This window comes from Dermacentor silvarum, chromosome 1, assembly GCF_013339745.2.
Source record: "Dermacentor silvarum isolate Dsil-2018 chromosome 1, BIME_Dsil_1.4, whole genome shotgun sequence".
In the NCBI taxonomy this organism is placed as follows: domain Eukaryota; kingdom Metazoa; phylum Arthropoda; class Arachnida; order Ixodida; family Ixodidae; genus Dermacentor; species Dermacentor silvarum.
In genome coordinates this window covers 334,807,802-334,823,372 of record NC_051154.1, presented here as the reverse complement: position 1 = coordinate 334,823,372, position 15,571 = coordinate 334,807,802, and the positions used below count along the sequence as shown (strand labels likewise).

Genomic DNA, 15,571 nt, shown 5'->3' with positions numbered 1-15,571 from the left:
TTATGAGGCGTGGATAAAACATTAGATGAGGCGTGGCTGTAAAGGGGCCTAAAAATAGTCGCTGTAAAGAGCGTAAAATCTACATGTAATAAGGTTATGACAATGATTAATGACATTTACTATGAAAAACAAGAATGCATTGAAAAAGAGTGGCAAGATATTAGAGTTATTTCACATGTAGTAAGTGGCAAAAGCACTACTGCTTAAACAGGGCTCTTGAACCACAAGGGCCTGGAGGCAGGTGCTATACTGAACTACTGTCACAGCGGCATCCTCTGGAGAGAGGATGCGCTACACATTTATTGGGCTTATGACATGTAGGACAATATCGTTCAAGAATGAGAGGACTGCTTTGGTTGTAAAAAGTGGTTCTTTACCGAGAAACATGGAGGGATGGAGCGGGACAAAATAGCTGTATGCAAGAGGAAAATGTTTCCTTCTCTCTGTTTCGGCTGTTTTCTTCTCTCTGTTGGAGGACATGGAGGACGGTCAGCCTCTCACCACATCGACCACAGGCTGGAGGCTCGTTACCAGTCAACAGAAAATTGTGAGTACCATATGTGTGTCCCATTTCGAGATGACGGAATAGGACATCAGTTCGTCGTGTTTTTGTTGCACAGGGCCAAAAACCTAGCTGTGGTTTAATCAAGTGGAGCTTATTATTTGTTTCGGCGTCCCACAAGCATTGCCAGTGGTTTCGCAGTTTCGTTCGCAAAAAAGGCTCGAGATCTGTGGCATGAATAGCAGCGGTAAGATTAGTAGCTTGAGATGTAATTGATGTGGCCACTTTGACTGCCAGTTCATTACCCTCAATTCCTCTATGGCCAAGAACCCAGCATATTGTCACATGAATAAATGAAACAGATAAATAAATATTGCACAGGTATGTGTAAAGCTCAATAAAAACATGATTTTTGTGTATTCTTATAGACATTAGTGCCTTTACAAAACTTAAGGAGTCCATAAATATTATTGCATTCTGTTGTTTTAATTTCTTAATGTGTTTAACCGCAGACAGCACTGCATAGGCTTCTGCAGTAAAGATGCTTGTATAAGGGATCAATACATCCGATTCAGAAAAAGAGGGACCAATTGCCGCGTAAGATACGCCAGCGTGCGACTTTGAGGCGTCTGTGTAGAATTCAGTACATGAATACTTAGATTTGAGTTCACGGAAATGCATTCGAATTTTGAGGTCTGCTGCGTACTTTGTAACTTTTACAAAAGATATATAGCATTCTATCAGCTGCCACTCCCGAGGAGGTGGCAGTTTAGCTGGAGGCATTATGCGATGTTCGAGGAGTGGGACATCCATTTCAACGTCAAGCTCCCTCACACGCAGTGAAAAAGGCTGTCTCAGAGAGGGTCAATTATGGAAAAGTGTAGTACACGTCAAATCGTTAATGATCTTAGTACACGGATGTTCATGATTAGAGTGTACTTTGAGGAAATATGTGAAACTGGTGTATCATCTCTGCAGATGGGAGTGACCATTCATTCGATTCTACATATAAGCTTTCAATAGGGCTTGTTCTGAAAGCGCCGGTGGCCAGGCAGATACCTAAATGGTGAACGGGATCTAGCATCTTTAGCGCGCTTGGGGCGGCAGTGATATACTACAGCCCCATAATCTAGTCGTGAACGAATCACTCTTATAAAGGTTCAGTAGACACTTCCTGTCGCTGCCCCATGTTGTGCGAGATATAATCATTAGGTTCATTGTTTTTAGGCATTTTGCTTTGAGATATTTGATGTGCAGAATGAAAGCTTGGAGTCAAGTATGATGCCCAAAAACTTGTGGTCTTTGTTCACAGGTATTTGCCGTCCACACAGTCCTACACAAGGATCTGGGATCAGGCCTCTCTTTCTTGTGAAAAGAACACAAGAACTTTTGTGGGGGTTAACTTTGAACCCGTTTTCGTCTGCCTACTTAGACACTTTGTTCAACCCCTGCTGTACCCGTCTCTCGCACACGGCCAGGTTACAGGACTTGAAGCCCATTTGTATATCGTCCACATAGACAGAATAAAAAATAGCCGGTGGTAATGAGGCACGAAGTGTGTTCATCTTCACGACAAACAGTGTGCAGCTGAGCACACCGGTACACCATTTTCCTGTATAAATGGACGCGAAAGCGCATTACCTATTTTAACCTGGAATCTACGGTTGTGTAGGTAGCTTTCAAAACTTATTACCGCGGATTCCCATTGCCGACGGATCACTTAGGATTTCGTAATGCCAGGTCGTATCGTACGCCTTTTCCATATCGAGAAACACGGATAAGAAGTATTGTTTATGTATGAAGGCATCACGAATGTTTGCTTCGATGCGCACGAGATGGTCTGTTGTATACCGTCCTTCTCTGAAGCCGCACTGATATGGATCAAGAATTTTGTTTGACTCAAGGAAGTGTAAAAGGTGACGGTTTATCATTTTTTCAAAGAGTTTGCAGATACAACTTGTGAGGGCTATGGGCGGTAACTTGTTACTAATGTGGGGTCTTTACCTTGTTTCAAAATTGGAACGACAAGGGATTCTTTCCATGCAGTAGGTAGGTATCCGGCAGCCCATATAGCATTGAAAAGAGCGAGTAGCGTTATTTGAGTATCACTGTGAATGTGTTTAATCATGTCGTACATGATCCTGTCGGGTCCAGGTGCAGAGCTCCGACATGCAGTCAAGGAGGCTCTCAATTCGGCGATGTCAAAAGGCATGTTATAGGGTTCGTTCTGTCTGCATTTGCGGTCAATAGCCTTGCGTTCTGCGAATTGTTTGTGCTTTAGGAATGCCTCAGAATAACTGTTCGAACTAGACACGCGCTCGAAGTGTTCGCCAAGGGCGTCAGCTTGGTCTTCCAAGCTGTTCACTTCGTCGTTGACTAGCAGCAATGGATGGATTTCTTTTCCCTTTAGCCTCATTAGCCTGTCCCATACTTTTGCCTCTTGTATATAGGAATTGATACCTGACAGAAACCTCTCCCAACTTGCCCTCTTAGCCTGTCTTCGCGTACTTCTTCCCTAGGATTTAATATGTTTAAATTCTGTTAGGTTTTCAGCCGTAGGACATTCACGTAGTTTGCCCCAAGCTTTATTTTGTCTCCTTCGTGCCTGTCTACAATCGTTATTCCACCAGGGGACCCGTCTTTTGAATGAAGTGCCACTTGTTTGAGGAATGAACTCCTCAGCGGCGTCAATGATAAAAGCAGTAAAATATGATCTATAGTAAAATTATTTATAAAATCTCGTGATAAGTACGTGGATTCCCTAAAGCATTCCCAGTCAATTGAGGCCAGTTTTCAGCGAGAGACATGGGGAAGAGGGTCATGTTCGGTTACTAAGTTTCGAGTTACTGGGAAATGATCACTTCCGAATGGGTTTTTAATTACATGCCATTCTAAATCAGGAAAAAGTGAGGCAGAGCCAATTGACAGGTCTATTGATGAATATGAACTATGATGGATATTGTAATATGTTGGTTCCTTCTTATTGAAGAGGCACTCACCGGAGTTAACAAGGAAGTTTTCAACGAGTCGACCTCTCGCGTCGCATCGCGAGTCTCCCCAAAGGGTATGATGAGCATTAAAATCACCAGTGATAATGTATGGTTCTGGGAGCTGGTCCATGAGGCTGTAAAATTCCGTTTTAATGAGGTTTTAATGGTCGGGTGGTATGTAGATGGAGCAAATCGTTATAAGCTTGTTGAATAAAATTGCTCGCACAGACACAGCCTCGAGAGGCGTGTGAAGGGCAAACTGTTGGAAAGCAACAGACTTATTTACAACTATGGCTACACCTCCGGGCAAGGCAGAAGCGTTGTCACAATCTTTACGGAAAATGGCATATTGCTTTAGAAAGTTGGACTGTGTAGGTTTTAAGTGTGTTTCTTGGACACACAGCACCTTCGGATTAAATTTATGTACGAGTTCTGTGATGTCGTCGAGGTTACGAAGTAGTCCTCTGACGTTCCATTGTAGTATCTATGTGGCCATGTTGCAGACTATGTTTGTGCTGTGTGCCTCGCAGCACAAACATTCGGGCTGCATCACCTTTTCTCATTGCGAAATGCTTGACTGAAACCATAGGACCAGGCTACAAGTCTACAAAGTTGGCAAGTGGAGATCTCCTTCTGGAACTCCGCGACAAAAAACATGAAAAGTTGCAAAGCCCGAATCACAGGGCCCGACAAGGGCTCTGTAAGTTAGTGTTTTTACACTAACTTACAGAGCCCTTGTCGGGCCCTGTGATTCCGGCTTTTTTTCTTTTTTGGAGCGGTCGAGAGATTCTCGCCGCTCCTTAGGCGCTGGCTGCGCCGTCTGGCTTGAAGATGTGTCCATCGGCTCATGCGGCACGCTGGACACCCGCTCTTGAGAGTGGTTTGTTCGAGGTGAAGGCCTCTTCTCGAGGGACGAGACCTTGGAGGCCCCTTCTGGGATGGCGGAGCAGTGCTAGCTGCCGCCGCCAAGGGGGCAGATGGCTTCACCGCCGGCTCACTACGCGCGGGCCGGACAGGAGCCGGAAGCCGCTGCGACACTGCCCCCTGACGCGTCACATCGGCAAAGCTGGTTTTTGGCAGGTAGGACACCTGCCTTCGAGCCTCTTTAAACGAAATGTTTTGTTTGACTTTTACTGCGACTATTTCCTTCTCTTTCTTCCGCGAGTAGGCGGCATGCTCGCCATCACAGTTGACACATTGCAGTTGGTTTTCACAGGATTCGGATGCATGTTCGTGGGCACATTTAGCACAGGTGAGGCGGCCACGGCAGTTCTGCGAACTGTGGCCAAATCTTTGACACTTAAAGCAACAGAGAGGGTTCGGAATGTAGGGCCTCCTCTGATGGTCTCTATGATCTCGGGCAGTACACTTGTACCGAATGTCAGAATAATGTGTTTTGTTTGGATCTCTTTGCCATCTCACCTCATCTTAATTCGTTTTACATTGATCACATTTTATTCTTTCCAGCCTTCCAGAAGTTCAGCTTCGGTTAGGTCCATTAGATCATCATCTGAGACGACACCACGAGTGGTGTTCATCGTGCGGTGCGGGGTCACTGTTATCGGTATTTCGCCAAAAGACACTAAGGTATGCAACTTTTCATGTTTTTTGTCGCGGAGTTCCAGAAGGAGATCTCCACTTGCCAACTTTGTAGCCTTGTAGCCTGGTCCTATGGTTTCAGTCAAAAATTTCACAACGAGAAAAGGTGATGCAGCTCTTGCGTTCTTGTCTGGCTTCTCACTATGGATCATGTGAAAGCGTGGAAAAATCTGTCTTGTGACCAAAAAAGTGAAATACTTCGGTGAGTGGGGCACACTTTGTGCTGTCGGCAATGCGGTTCTATAGCTTCAACCAAGGCCAAAGTAAAATAATGGAATGTTGAACTTGGTAAAGCTCAATATGGCCGATTGAGAAAGGGTGTTGGGGAAGCAGGAGAAGCAAGAAGCGAGGCGCTGAAGCAAGCTTGGCAATTAACCACAAGAAGCGCAGTCGAGGACGGCAGAAAACTAGGCAATGCAGCTACTTTTAGACAAAATACAGCAGCATGCCAAGGCGAAAATTGTGAAGCAAAATGCAAGAACTGTGCTTACCATTGATGCAACCTGCTCCCCCAGAGTCAACCGGTGTTTTTCCAGCTCTTGCAGCTTGTTTTGTGCTGCTTGCATGCGCTCCACAACAAGAGGTTGGCACAGCTTTTGCAGCCTTGCTTGGTTGCTGGTCTGGAGAGACAGAGGACAGTGTCGCAAAAGGAGAAAGCCTTTAGCAGGCTCGCATGCAAATGTAATGTCAGCAAAAATTACTGGTGTTGCAGAGTCAACACAGAGTTCCAATGATTAATCAACTGTTTCTTACATCCCCCCCCTAAAAAAGCAGAGGCTGCGAGAGTTTGCCATAATAGATGGCTCCAGCTTTCAACCATGTGAAGCTGTTCACGAACACACTGTTCAGTATACAACTATTTTTGCATTCCATTGCAATGACCAGGAATCGAACTTGTGACAATGCATGCAGCAGCCAAATGACGGCCTTGCACCACAATGTGTAGCGCCAAGTTCTAGCCGAGTAACACTGACGACTTGCTGCGTTAGGTCGTGGATGGAGAATGCAAATGTGGAAGCTGTGGTAGGAGGACGTCAATTTAATGTTTGTGCTCGGTGTGCGGGGCCGAGAGTTGAAATGCGCGGGCTTTTCTGTGCTTGTGTTCGGCGTGCGGGGCCGAAAAGCGCGGGAGTGAGCGTCGCTGGTGCATGTGGTCGGTGCGCGTGCCGGGAGAGACCATCTGGAACGACGGGGCAGCCAGGCTGACAGAACGGGCAGTGCAGCGAAATGGAGCGGACCGAACGCCGGCCCACGTCCCGGCATCCCGGTCCTGCACTGCGAACCGGGCGCCGCCCCGGCTTCTACCATCGTCGCGGGTCCTGTTGAGCTGGGCCTCGTCCCCGCTCGCACGACCGCTGCCGTGCTGCCGGGCTCGGGCCACGACCCAGAGCCCCCTGGTCCTGTTCCACAAACCGGGCGTCCCCCCGGCTTCTACCATCGACGCGGGTCCTGCGGAGCTGGGCCTCGTCCCCGCTCGCACGACCGCTGCCGTGCTTCCAGGCTCAGGCTACGACCTAGAGCCCTGGTCCTGTTCTCCGAACCGGGCACCGCCCCGGCTTTCACCCACTGCTGTGCTGGGCTTCGCCCCGGCTCTCATCCCACCGCTACGGTGCCGAGCTCGGGCTATGACCCAGAGCTAACGCTCCTGAACCGGGCTACGTCCTGGTGCCACCCTGAACGTCAACCGCTGCCCGTATACCCACCGCCGTCAGAGCCAAGTCCGCCGAGCCGTCGCCACGAGGCCGGACTCCTGTTTAGAATTGTGAGTGCTCACGCGTGACACTTATCCAGCTTATCTGTATAGTTCGTGTTCCCGTATTCGTCCCATGTGCCGTTCGTGTCATAAATACGTCTCTTTGTGTCTCTGGTTGCCTTCTTGTGCGTCTGGCTGACCTGCGCCCACAACATCATCATCACAATTTTGGCGAGCCTGCCAGGATCGGCTTTAACATCTTGCCGACAGCTAGACGCACGAAGGGAGACCATGGATATTGAGAGACTGTACCCGATCGACAAGGACATGGGCTTAGCTGGCGCCGCTCTTCGCGAATGGGTTGACGCGGAACGTGCGACAGAGAGGGACCTTCGCGCCCAAGCTCGTGACGATCAGCGCGCGAACATCGAGCTAGAAGAAAAACGGCTACAAGCCGAGGAACGCGTGTTGCAGCTGAAGCTCAAGCTTCAAGAACAGGCAGCCAGTTCTAACGCGCTACCGGTGAGCGGCGACGCGGCTGTACCAGCTATGATGGATGGCTGTAGTCCACACAAGTTATTGCCCCCATTTAATGAAGCGCGAGATGATCTCGACGCCTATCTGCAACGTTTTGAGCGCGTCGCAGCGTCTCAAGAGTGGCCTCGAAGTAAATGGGCCCTATCGCTCAGTTTGTGCCTGACAGGGGAAGCTTTGGCTGCGATTAGTCGGCTTGATTCCGCGTCCGCCTCAGACTATGATCAGCTGAAGGCTACGCTGTTGCTGCGATTCCGGTATACCGCCGAAGGTTACCGCGAGAAATTTCGCAAAGCAAGACCAGAAGAGAAGGAGACGGGGCTCCAGTATGCTTCTCGCCTAGCGGGTCATTTCGACCGCTGGATGGAAATGGCGAAGGTCGAGAAGACGTACGATGCTCTACGCGACCTAATCATTGCAGAGCAGTTCATGAAGGGATGTTCGCCGGCACTGCGGATATTTTTGAAGGAAAGAAACTGCAAGAAACTGAGCATGATGGCACAAAACGCTGATTGCTTCTTAGAGGCCCAGGATCTTTCCAGTTTGGCCAATGACAAGTTATGTGAGGACAATGGAGAGATAAGTCGCCAGACAGAGTCCACTAAGAGACCACCAAGAGGCCACCCTCAATGCTTCTTGTGCAACAAGACAGGTCATCGGGCATCTGAGTGCTGGTCACGGACGAGAAATAGCCCGTCAGCAACTGGCTGGTCGAGTGGCAAGACTGGTTCTCCAGGCGAGACAGGAGAGACGCAAGAAAGGCGACAAGCGTCATGTGTGCTGTCAACCGGAGAAGCGAACGAGACCGGGATGCCAGGAGAGCGATACGTCGTTCTCCAAAGCGGAGAAACCATTCCAGTGGTGAATACGACATGGGCATATGATGAAGAGGCTTTGCCAGTGGCCAAAGGATGTCTCGAGGGTAAGGCCGTAACTGTGCTCAGAGATACAGGCTGCAATACTGTAATTGTGCGGCAAGGACTCGTTCCGAAGGAGGGATTGACAGGAACAAAAAGCCCAGTATTTATGTTAGACGGGACTGTACATTATTTGCCAGAGGCAGACGTCTTCATAGACACGCCTTTCTTCACGGGCATCCTGCGGGCTAAATGCATGCAGAACCCCCTTTATGATGTGGTCCTCGGGAACGTTAAAGGTGTCCGTCCTGCAGAGCAGGGAGTCTTACTGAAGTCCCGACCGCAACATAAAGCTAGCCATGTAGATAACACTGTGGCAAGCACGAACAACCCTGCCAGTTTGTCGATACCCACCATGACTACAGACGCCCAGCGTTGTTCGCGAAATATTGGAAAGTATCTACGAATGTCCAAAGATGACGCAGAGGAACTCCCCAAGGAAATAGCTGCAATGGCACAAGGCATACAGCCCACCTCCAGCCTACCGGTACTAAAAGCCGCCGCTACAACTATAGATAAGGCGACCCTCGAGGAATTCCAAACGAATGACGCCTCGCTACGGCATTGTTACGAAAGTGTGGGTAACACCATGGTCGTAAATAACAGTGAAACCTGCTACTTTCTATCTGATGGTATCTTATACCGGAGACGCAAACTATTATCGGGAAAGGAATTGAAACAGCTGGTCGTTCCTAGACAGCTGAGGCACACGGTACTCAAACTCGCACATGAGGGAAGCCTCGCAGAACACCAAGGTCTAACTCGGACGACTGACCACATTCTCACTGAATTTTACTGGCCAGGAGTGCAGTCCGACACCAAGAGGTATGTGAAGACCTGCGACGCTTCTCAGCGGATTGTACCTCGACATCTAGTCGACCGTGGCCCACTTGGCAATGCACCTGTTACCGAAAAACCTTCCTCCCGCGTGAACATCGACGTCGTCAGCACCGTCGTAAATCGGCATCGTCGTCGCCATCGTCAGACAAAATGCCAGCGACATGACCTGACCACTAGAAAGACCGTCAAGGGAGGTACTGCTTGGTAAACCGAAGACTGTGCTGTACACCTCGCATGACGATTGCGGCACTCAGTGTTTTGCGTTACATGTGTTTACTCGACGCGTCCTACCTCACTGCCGCGTCGTTCTTGAACAGGGGGGAAGTGTGGTAGGAGGACGTCAATTTAATGTTTGTGCTCGGTGTGCGGGGCCAAGAGTTGAAATGCGCGGGCTTTTCTGTGCTTGTGTTCGTCGTGCGGGGCCGAAAAGCACGGGAGTGAGCGTCGCTGGTGCGCGTGGTCGGTGCGCGTGCCGGGAGAGACCATCTGGAACGACGGGGCAGCCAGGCTGACAGAACGGGCAGTGCAGCGAGATGGAGCGGACCGAACGCCGGCCCACGTCCCGGCATTCCGGTCCTGCACTGCGAACCGGGCGCCGCCCCGGCTTCTACCATCGTCGCGGGTCCTGTTGAGCTGGGCCTCGTCCCCGCTCGCACGACCGCTGCCGTGCTGCCGGGCTCGGGCCACGACCCAGAGCCCCCTGGTCCTGTCCAACAAACCGGGCGTCGCCCCGGCTTCTACCATCGACGCGGCTGGGCCTCGTCCCCGCTCGCACGACCGCTGCCGTGCTTCCAGGCTCGGGCAACGACCCAGAGCCCTGGTCCTGTTCTCCGAACCGGGCGCCGCCCCGGCTTTCACCCACTGCTGTGCTGGGCTTCGCCCCAGCTCTCATCCCACCGCTACGGTGCCGAGCTCGGGCTATGACCCAGAGCTAACGCTCCTGAACCGGGCTGCGTCCTGGCGCCACCCTGAACGTCAACCGCTGCCCGTATACCCACCGCCGTCAGAGCCAAGTCCGCCGAGCCGTCGCCACGAGGCCGGACTCCTGTTTAGAATTGTGAGTGCTCGCACGTGACACTTATCCAGCTTATCTGTATAGTTTGTGTTCCCGTATTCGTCCCATGTGCCGTTCGTGTCATAAATACGTCTCTTTGTGTCTCTGGTTGCCTTCTTGTGCGTCTGGCTGACCTGCGCCCACAACATCATCACAAAGCACAGAATTCCGGTCTGGGTGCAAGCCAGCAAAACCAAACGCATGCTCTTATTGTAAGGCAACCAGCATTATTACAATGCTTTCAAAACAAGACAGACATGGGTCCTGCCACCAAGCCATTATATAGTAAAACCATGCTGCTTACCAAGGCAGCTGCCATCTGATCTGCCTGCTGCTCCTGGGAAGCCATCACGGCGGACAGCAGTGATGAGACGATGGAGGAATTGGCTTGTGCGCTCTCATCAGCAAACTTCCTGGCTTCCAACGTGTATGCAGCAACAGCAGCTTGATGTGCCTGAATGAGGCTGCTTAGAGAGGCTGTCAAAAGAAAGAGCAGAAATAATTAAACTGCCTTTAACCAGAAACATATAAATGCTGATTGCTCCTAATGAAAGCAAATGTACCAGCAGGTTGGGAAAAAAATGGTTATAAAATGCATCACTTGGTGGGCATTGTCTTGGCCAAATGTTATTCCAAGTGCACGAGAGAAAGCCCGTAGATTCAATAAAAAAAAAGTCCACAACAAGAGATTGGCACAGCTCTTGCAGCCTTGTTTGGTTGCTGGTCTGGAGAGAGAGAGGACAGTGTCGCAAAAGGAGAAAGCCTTTAGCAGGCTCGCATGCAAATGTAATGTCAGCAAAAATTACTGGTGTTGCAGAGTCAACACAGAGTTCCAATGATTAATCAACTGTTTCTTACATCCCTGTAAGGCCTGTGCAGCACAGTCACAGCGTAAGCTGGTGGAGCGGCTCAAGAGTAGCTCCAATTTGGGCACCACGCACAACAGGGTCTTCGCGGCAGTCTGTTCGCCTCGTTCTGACAAGAACGATCTGAACTGTCCGCCCAGTGTCGACGCCGAGCTGCGGCTTGTAATGCTCTCTGCACAGCAGTCTGCCAAGCCAGATCAAGCCTTACAACTGCAACTTAAATGTCGCGCACGCTGCGTTTGCAGACACCTTAACTAGATGGCACCACCATAATGGTGGAGGCTCGGCAGCCAGGGCAGCTCGGGATCGCGTTCATTGCACGCCTCATCTGAATCGCATCTCGCCTGCGCACACGAAGTTTGCAGGCGCCTTACCTAGATGGCACCACCATACTGGCGGAGGCTCGGGTCGTCTGCCCCTGCGCGCTCACCTTATAGGACATTTTTCCGCTGCCCGATAGCTAGCGCTTACGTGGCTCAGTGCTGGAGTATCTGGCTCCTATGCAGCAGGCGCTGGTTCGATCCTGGCAGGAATCTGGTACTTTTTTTCGCATTTCCAGCGATAGCGGTTATGGCGGCGTACACCGGCGGCATCATCGCGAACCGAAACGGCTATTGAAATGAGCCCATAACAGCTTACGCTGCAAAATTAAAATAAAGGTGATGCCCACTCTGACAACAAACCCAGCCTCCCCATCACTACCCAAAATTATTACATCTATACTTTGGGCAATTTAAATTAAATTATGGGGTTTTACGTGCCAAAACCACGATCTGATTATGAGGCACGCCGTAGTGGGGGACTCCGGAAATTTAGACGACCTGGGGTTCTTTAACGTGCACCTAAATCTAAGTACACGGGTGTTTTCGCATTTCGCCCTCATCAAAATGCGGCCGCCGTGGCCGGGATTCGATCCCGCGACCTCGTGCTCAGCAGCCCAACACCATAGCCACTGAGCAACCACGGCGGGTTACTTTGGGCAATTTAACATGGTCATTGGGGTAGAGCTTCCATTTTGATTTCCATGCTTGGAACTGCTTATGTTTCAATTTCCTCGCCAATTTCCCGTGCCTTTATAGTCACCGAGACAAGGCGCAAGCAGTGAAGTCGCTCATGGGCATCTATTAAAGGCCAACAGTGTTGTTCTTCAGTTTCATTTCTGTGTGCAAAATTGGCTGGATTTTATTACATCGTAAAAATTAGCACCGCCAAGCTTGCAATTTTGGAAAGAGTTACTAGCTTCTCGGATGACGCGCTCAAAGTTTTTCATTTGGACCCAGTCGCATAGTTCTTTTGGTTAAATGTTCGTCTGAATTGCATATTAACTTGTCTAATGACTACACCAAGTTGTTGACAAATAAATAATTTCCTCTGGATAGCAGCAACCACAGAAGCATATAAGAATCTCATCCTACCTATTTTTAAGGGGGGAATTGGGGCTAAAAGATCAACTTTTGAAGTGACATGCCAATTTAACAAAACGTGGCGGGATGCTTTCTCTTGTCATTCGAACATGTAAATTCCATTACCCCTAGCACAAATTTAAAATAAGTTATACATGTACCATTGGACATTTGAATTTGTCACCATATGACAACTATCACATGAAAAATTGAAATGATAAAAGATTGCAGTTCAGGGGGGGGGGGGGGGGGCATTACATAAGGGGTGGGAATTTATATTAACAAACAAGCAGTGAAAAATGTTTCTGTACACTAATACAGTATTGAAAAGTAGATGAAGCAATGGTGACGATGTCCCAGGGCAAGCCGTTCCAGTCTGTAGCTGCTCGAACAAGAATAAGGCAGCAAAAGTAGTAGTGCGCGATGGTGGGCGGGTAACCTGAAGTGCATGACTGGTGCAACCACTTGGAATTTTATGCCTTTTGCTGTAGAAACCGCATCATTTGAAAACTAAATTTGTTTTGTTGTTGTTACCGTGATCCAGAAATATTTACATCGACAGTCATGCTTCTCAGCAATTATCAGACTATTGCAGCTTCGAAATAGTAGTTTTCCCTTAAAATGCAAGTTGGCCAAGAAGAACTGAGAAAAAGGAATTTGAAGATTTCAAAACACGTCATTCTCCAGGCTACAGCACTCAATCGAATGCCCCTGCAGCATAGGTTAGGCCCTCTCCAACTCTACGCTGCTCAGTAACAATTACTTCTGTTTCACAGTGTGTTTTTGTGTCCTAAAGCTTTTCCACGTCAAGTCTTAGTGGCGGGCACAGTCCACCACATCGTTGACCACCTGCCAAACCCAGTGAAGTAGCAGCAAAATCCAGAGGAATCGGAAGATGACCAGCACCAGTGATAGCAAAAACAGGACTGCACACAAACACCCCGCGAGCAAGAAAATCAGAATACCTTGAGTTGCATTTTCACCAATCCAAGCTTCAGCTTTGGTTTTGCAGGCAATTCATACTTGCAGTGGTCAAAAATGTGCCTTTCTTTCATTTTCATTATTTTTTGCTCATTCTTTCAATATTCTCAACAGAACGCCTAACAAGTAGAACTATCTAACGAATGAATTCACTCCACGTTAGCTCCTCTCCCACTCTAGAGCCACATTTTGAAAATGGCATTCGTAGGCACTTTCATCAAGAAACGCGTACCACGATCAGGTAAAAAAAGAAACCATTCTTTTCTATCAGCAGGTAATAACCAAACTTGTGAGAAGCTTCTTATATGCTTAGGAATCCAAAACAAACAAAATTAGAAATGTCATTGTCTACATGCCCTGCATTCCCCAGAATTTCAAACACATTTCGCGGTACACCTGGTAAAGGTGCATACTAGAGCAAAGGAATGCTAAGAGATAGCTCCACACACACCGAGTTGTGTCAATTGCAACAATGACTCAGCTAAGCTACAACTGGATCTCTTATATACAAGAAAGTTTTCATGGTTTACAGAGCAAAAGCACATAGACAAGGCTAGAAGGGACGACAAGAGCTCGTGGCTCCGTCCTTTCGCACGGAAATTATAAACCTGTTCCAACTTGCCCAGTTTTTCATTTTTATTACAAAAAAGTCGCAATTTTGCCCGAAAGGCAAAGCATCGATTGCGTTCCAAATTACCAGAGAGCCATATGAAGCAAGGATAGTATTCTTATTGGCCATATTAACTTGTAAACGTTCGCTTGCTAACTAAAGTAACAAGCATGGTATCAGTGCGCACAGCAAACATGACACATCACGCTCGATGAGTGCGGACATTCTGTCCAAGAACTGGAGTGGGGACATACGACAGCAGCAGCAAGCGAAGGGACCTTCGTGCGGTCTATCGCTTCAATGCAAACCAAGCGCCGAGAACACGCAGCACGCACAAAGCTTTGAGCCGCCGACGCACCTAGACTGTTCCCCCAACGCAGATCACTCTCAACATATGGCCGCCGCCACATACGCAGTTGCAGCCAGAGTAAAATGCCCCTCCTCTAATGGGCTGATCCATTACATCAGTGACCGTCCACGCAGCCTCACTGTACAAACGTGCCTGCTGCACATTCATCTGGCCCTTGAATACAGCCTATCGTGCTCCTGTTGAGCATTATGACAATGCTTGCATAGTACTATGCTGAAAGGTGCTATTCTAAACAACCTTCAGGATTAGTCTTTTCAAGTCATCAAAGGCACCCTCCACAACCTTTACAACCCAAATATTATAATGCAAATGCAGTATTTCAACATCAGTAAGCTTGCTACACATTATGCTGTAGGAGCCATGCAAGCACGAGGAGCATAACACAGGGAAAAGAAAAAAATGCTGTGTTCTCGTGGCTTATTTTCTAAGCAACTGTAGACCAGCACTTCACTTTGGTTGGGTGCCAACGCATCTTTTGCCTCAATCATCTGTCATTACTTTTGTGGAACTACCTGCGCTGAGTGTGTCTCTTGATGACAAATGCACTCACGGCAATTGCAGCGGGGCCAAATGCTTTCAAGCTAACGGGCATTTGATGCTGTATAATAATGCATAGGTTGGTATGACCTGCCAGTTTTCGGAACTAACAAAAGTCAAACGAACAAGCTTTTACTGTAACTGCTTATTAGCCCAATTTTTATTGGCTGCAACATACCTGGCAACCTGTGAACAACCTGCAGATACCTCGCCAAAAGGGACAAATACCATATACAACATTTCTGTGGCTTAATACAGTAAAACCTCAGTGATACAAACCCGGCTGGTACGAATTTCGGTGTGATACGAATTCGTAACATTCCCCGGCCGAAATACATTGCTCACAATACGAAAAAAATCGGCTGTTCCGAACGTGATGCCGCGCCGCTACGGATCATACGAACGCGTGAGCAACAGCGGCGGCGGCCGAGCCTGCGGGGCCACCGGCACAGACAAGCCGGCACAGCAGGATCTGGGCGGGATCCATAGTCGCCAAGCAACCGACTACGTCACGCGGCTGCGCAATCTCTCATTGGTCCCCACGTCGAGCGGACCGGACCACATCACAGCCTAGCCGATGCTTAGCGAGAAATTAGACGAGGACCAATGCTGCAACGACGACCGCGGTGCAGCCCCGACGGCCAAAACGCTCCCTGCACTCGACTTGCTCTGGCG

The 15,571-nt window shown here is 49.0% G+C and overlaps 1 protein-coding gene across 1 annotated transcript in view; it reads right to left on the bottom strand.

Annotated features, from left to right (window-relative positions):
• LOC119443465 (kinesin-like protein KIF11) overlaps positions 1–15,571 on the bottom strand; it is a 62,050-nt gene that overhangs the window by 21,072 nt on the left and 25,407 nt on the right. The window contains exons 15-16 of the mRNA XM_049662185.1: positions 10,434–10,606; positions 5,583–5,711 (exon numbers count right to left, since the gene is read on the bottom strand). Coding sequence (XP_049518142.1) covers positions 5,583–5,711; positions 10,434–10,606 — 302 coding nt within the window. The remainder of the gene's footprint in view (positions 1–5,582; positions 5,712–10,433; positions 10,607–15,571) is intronic.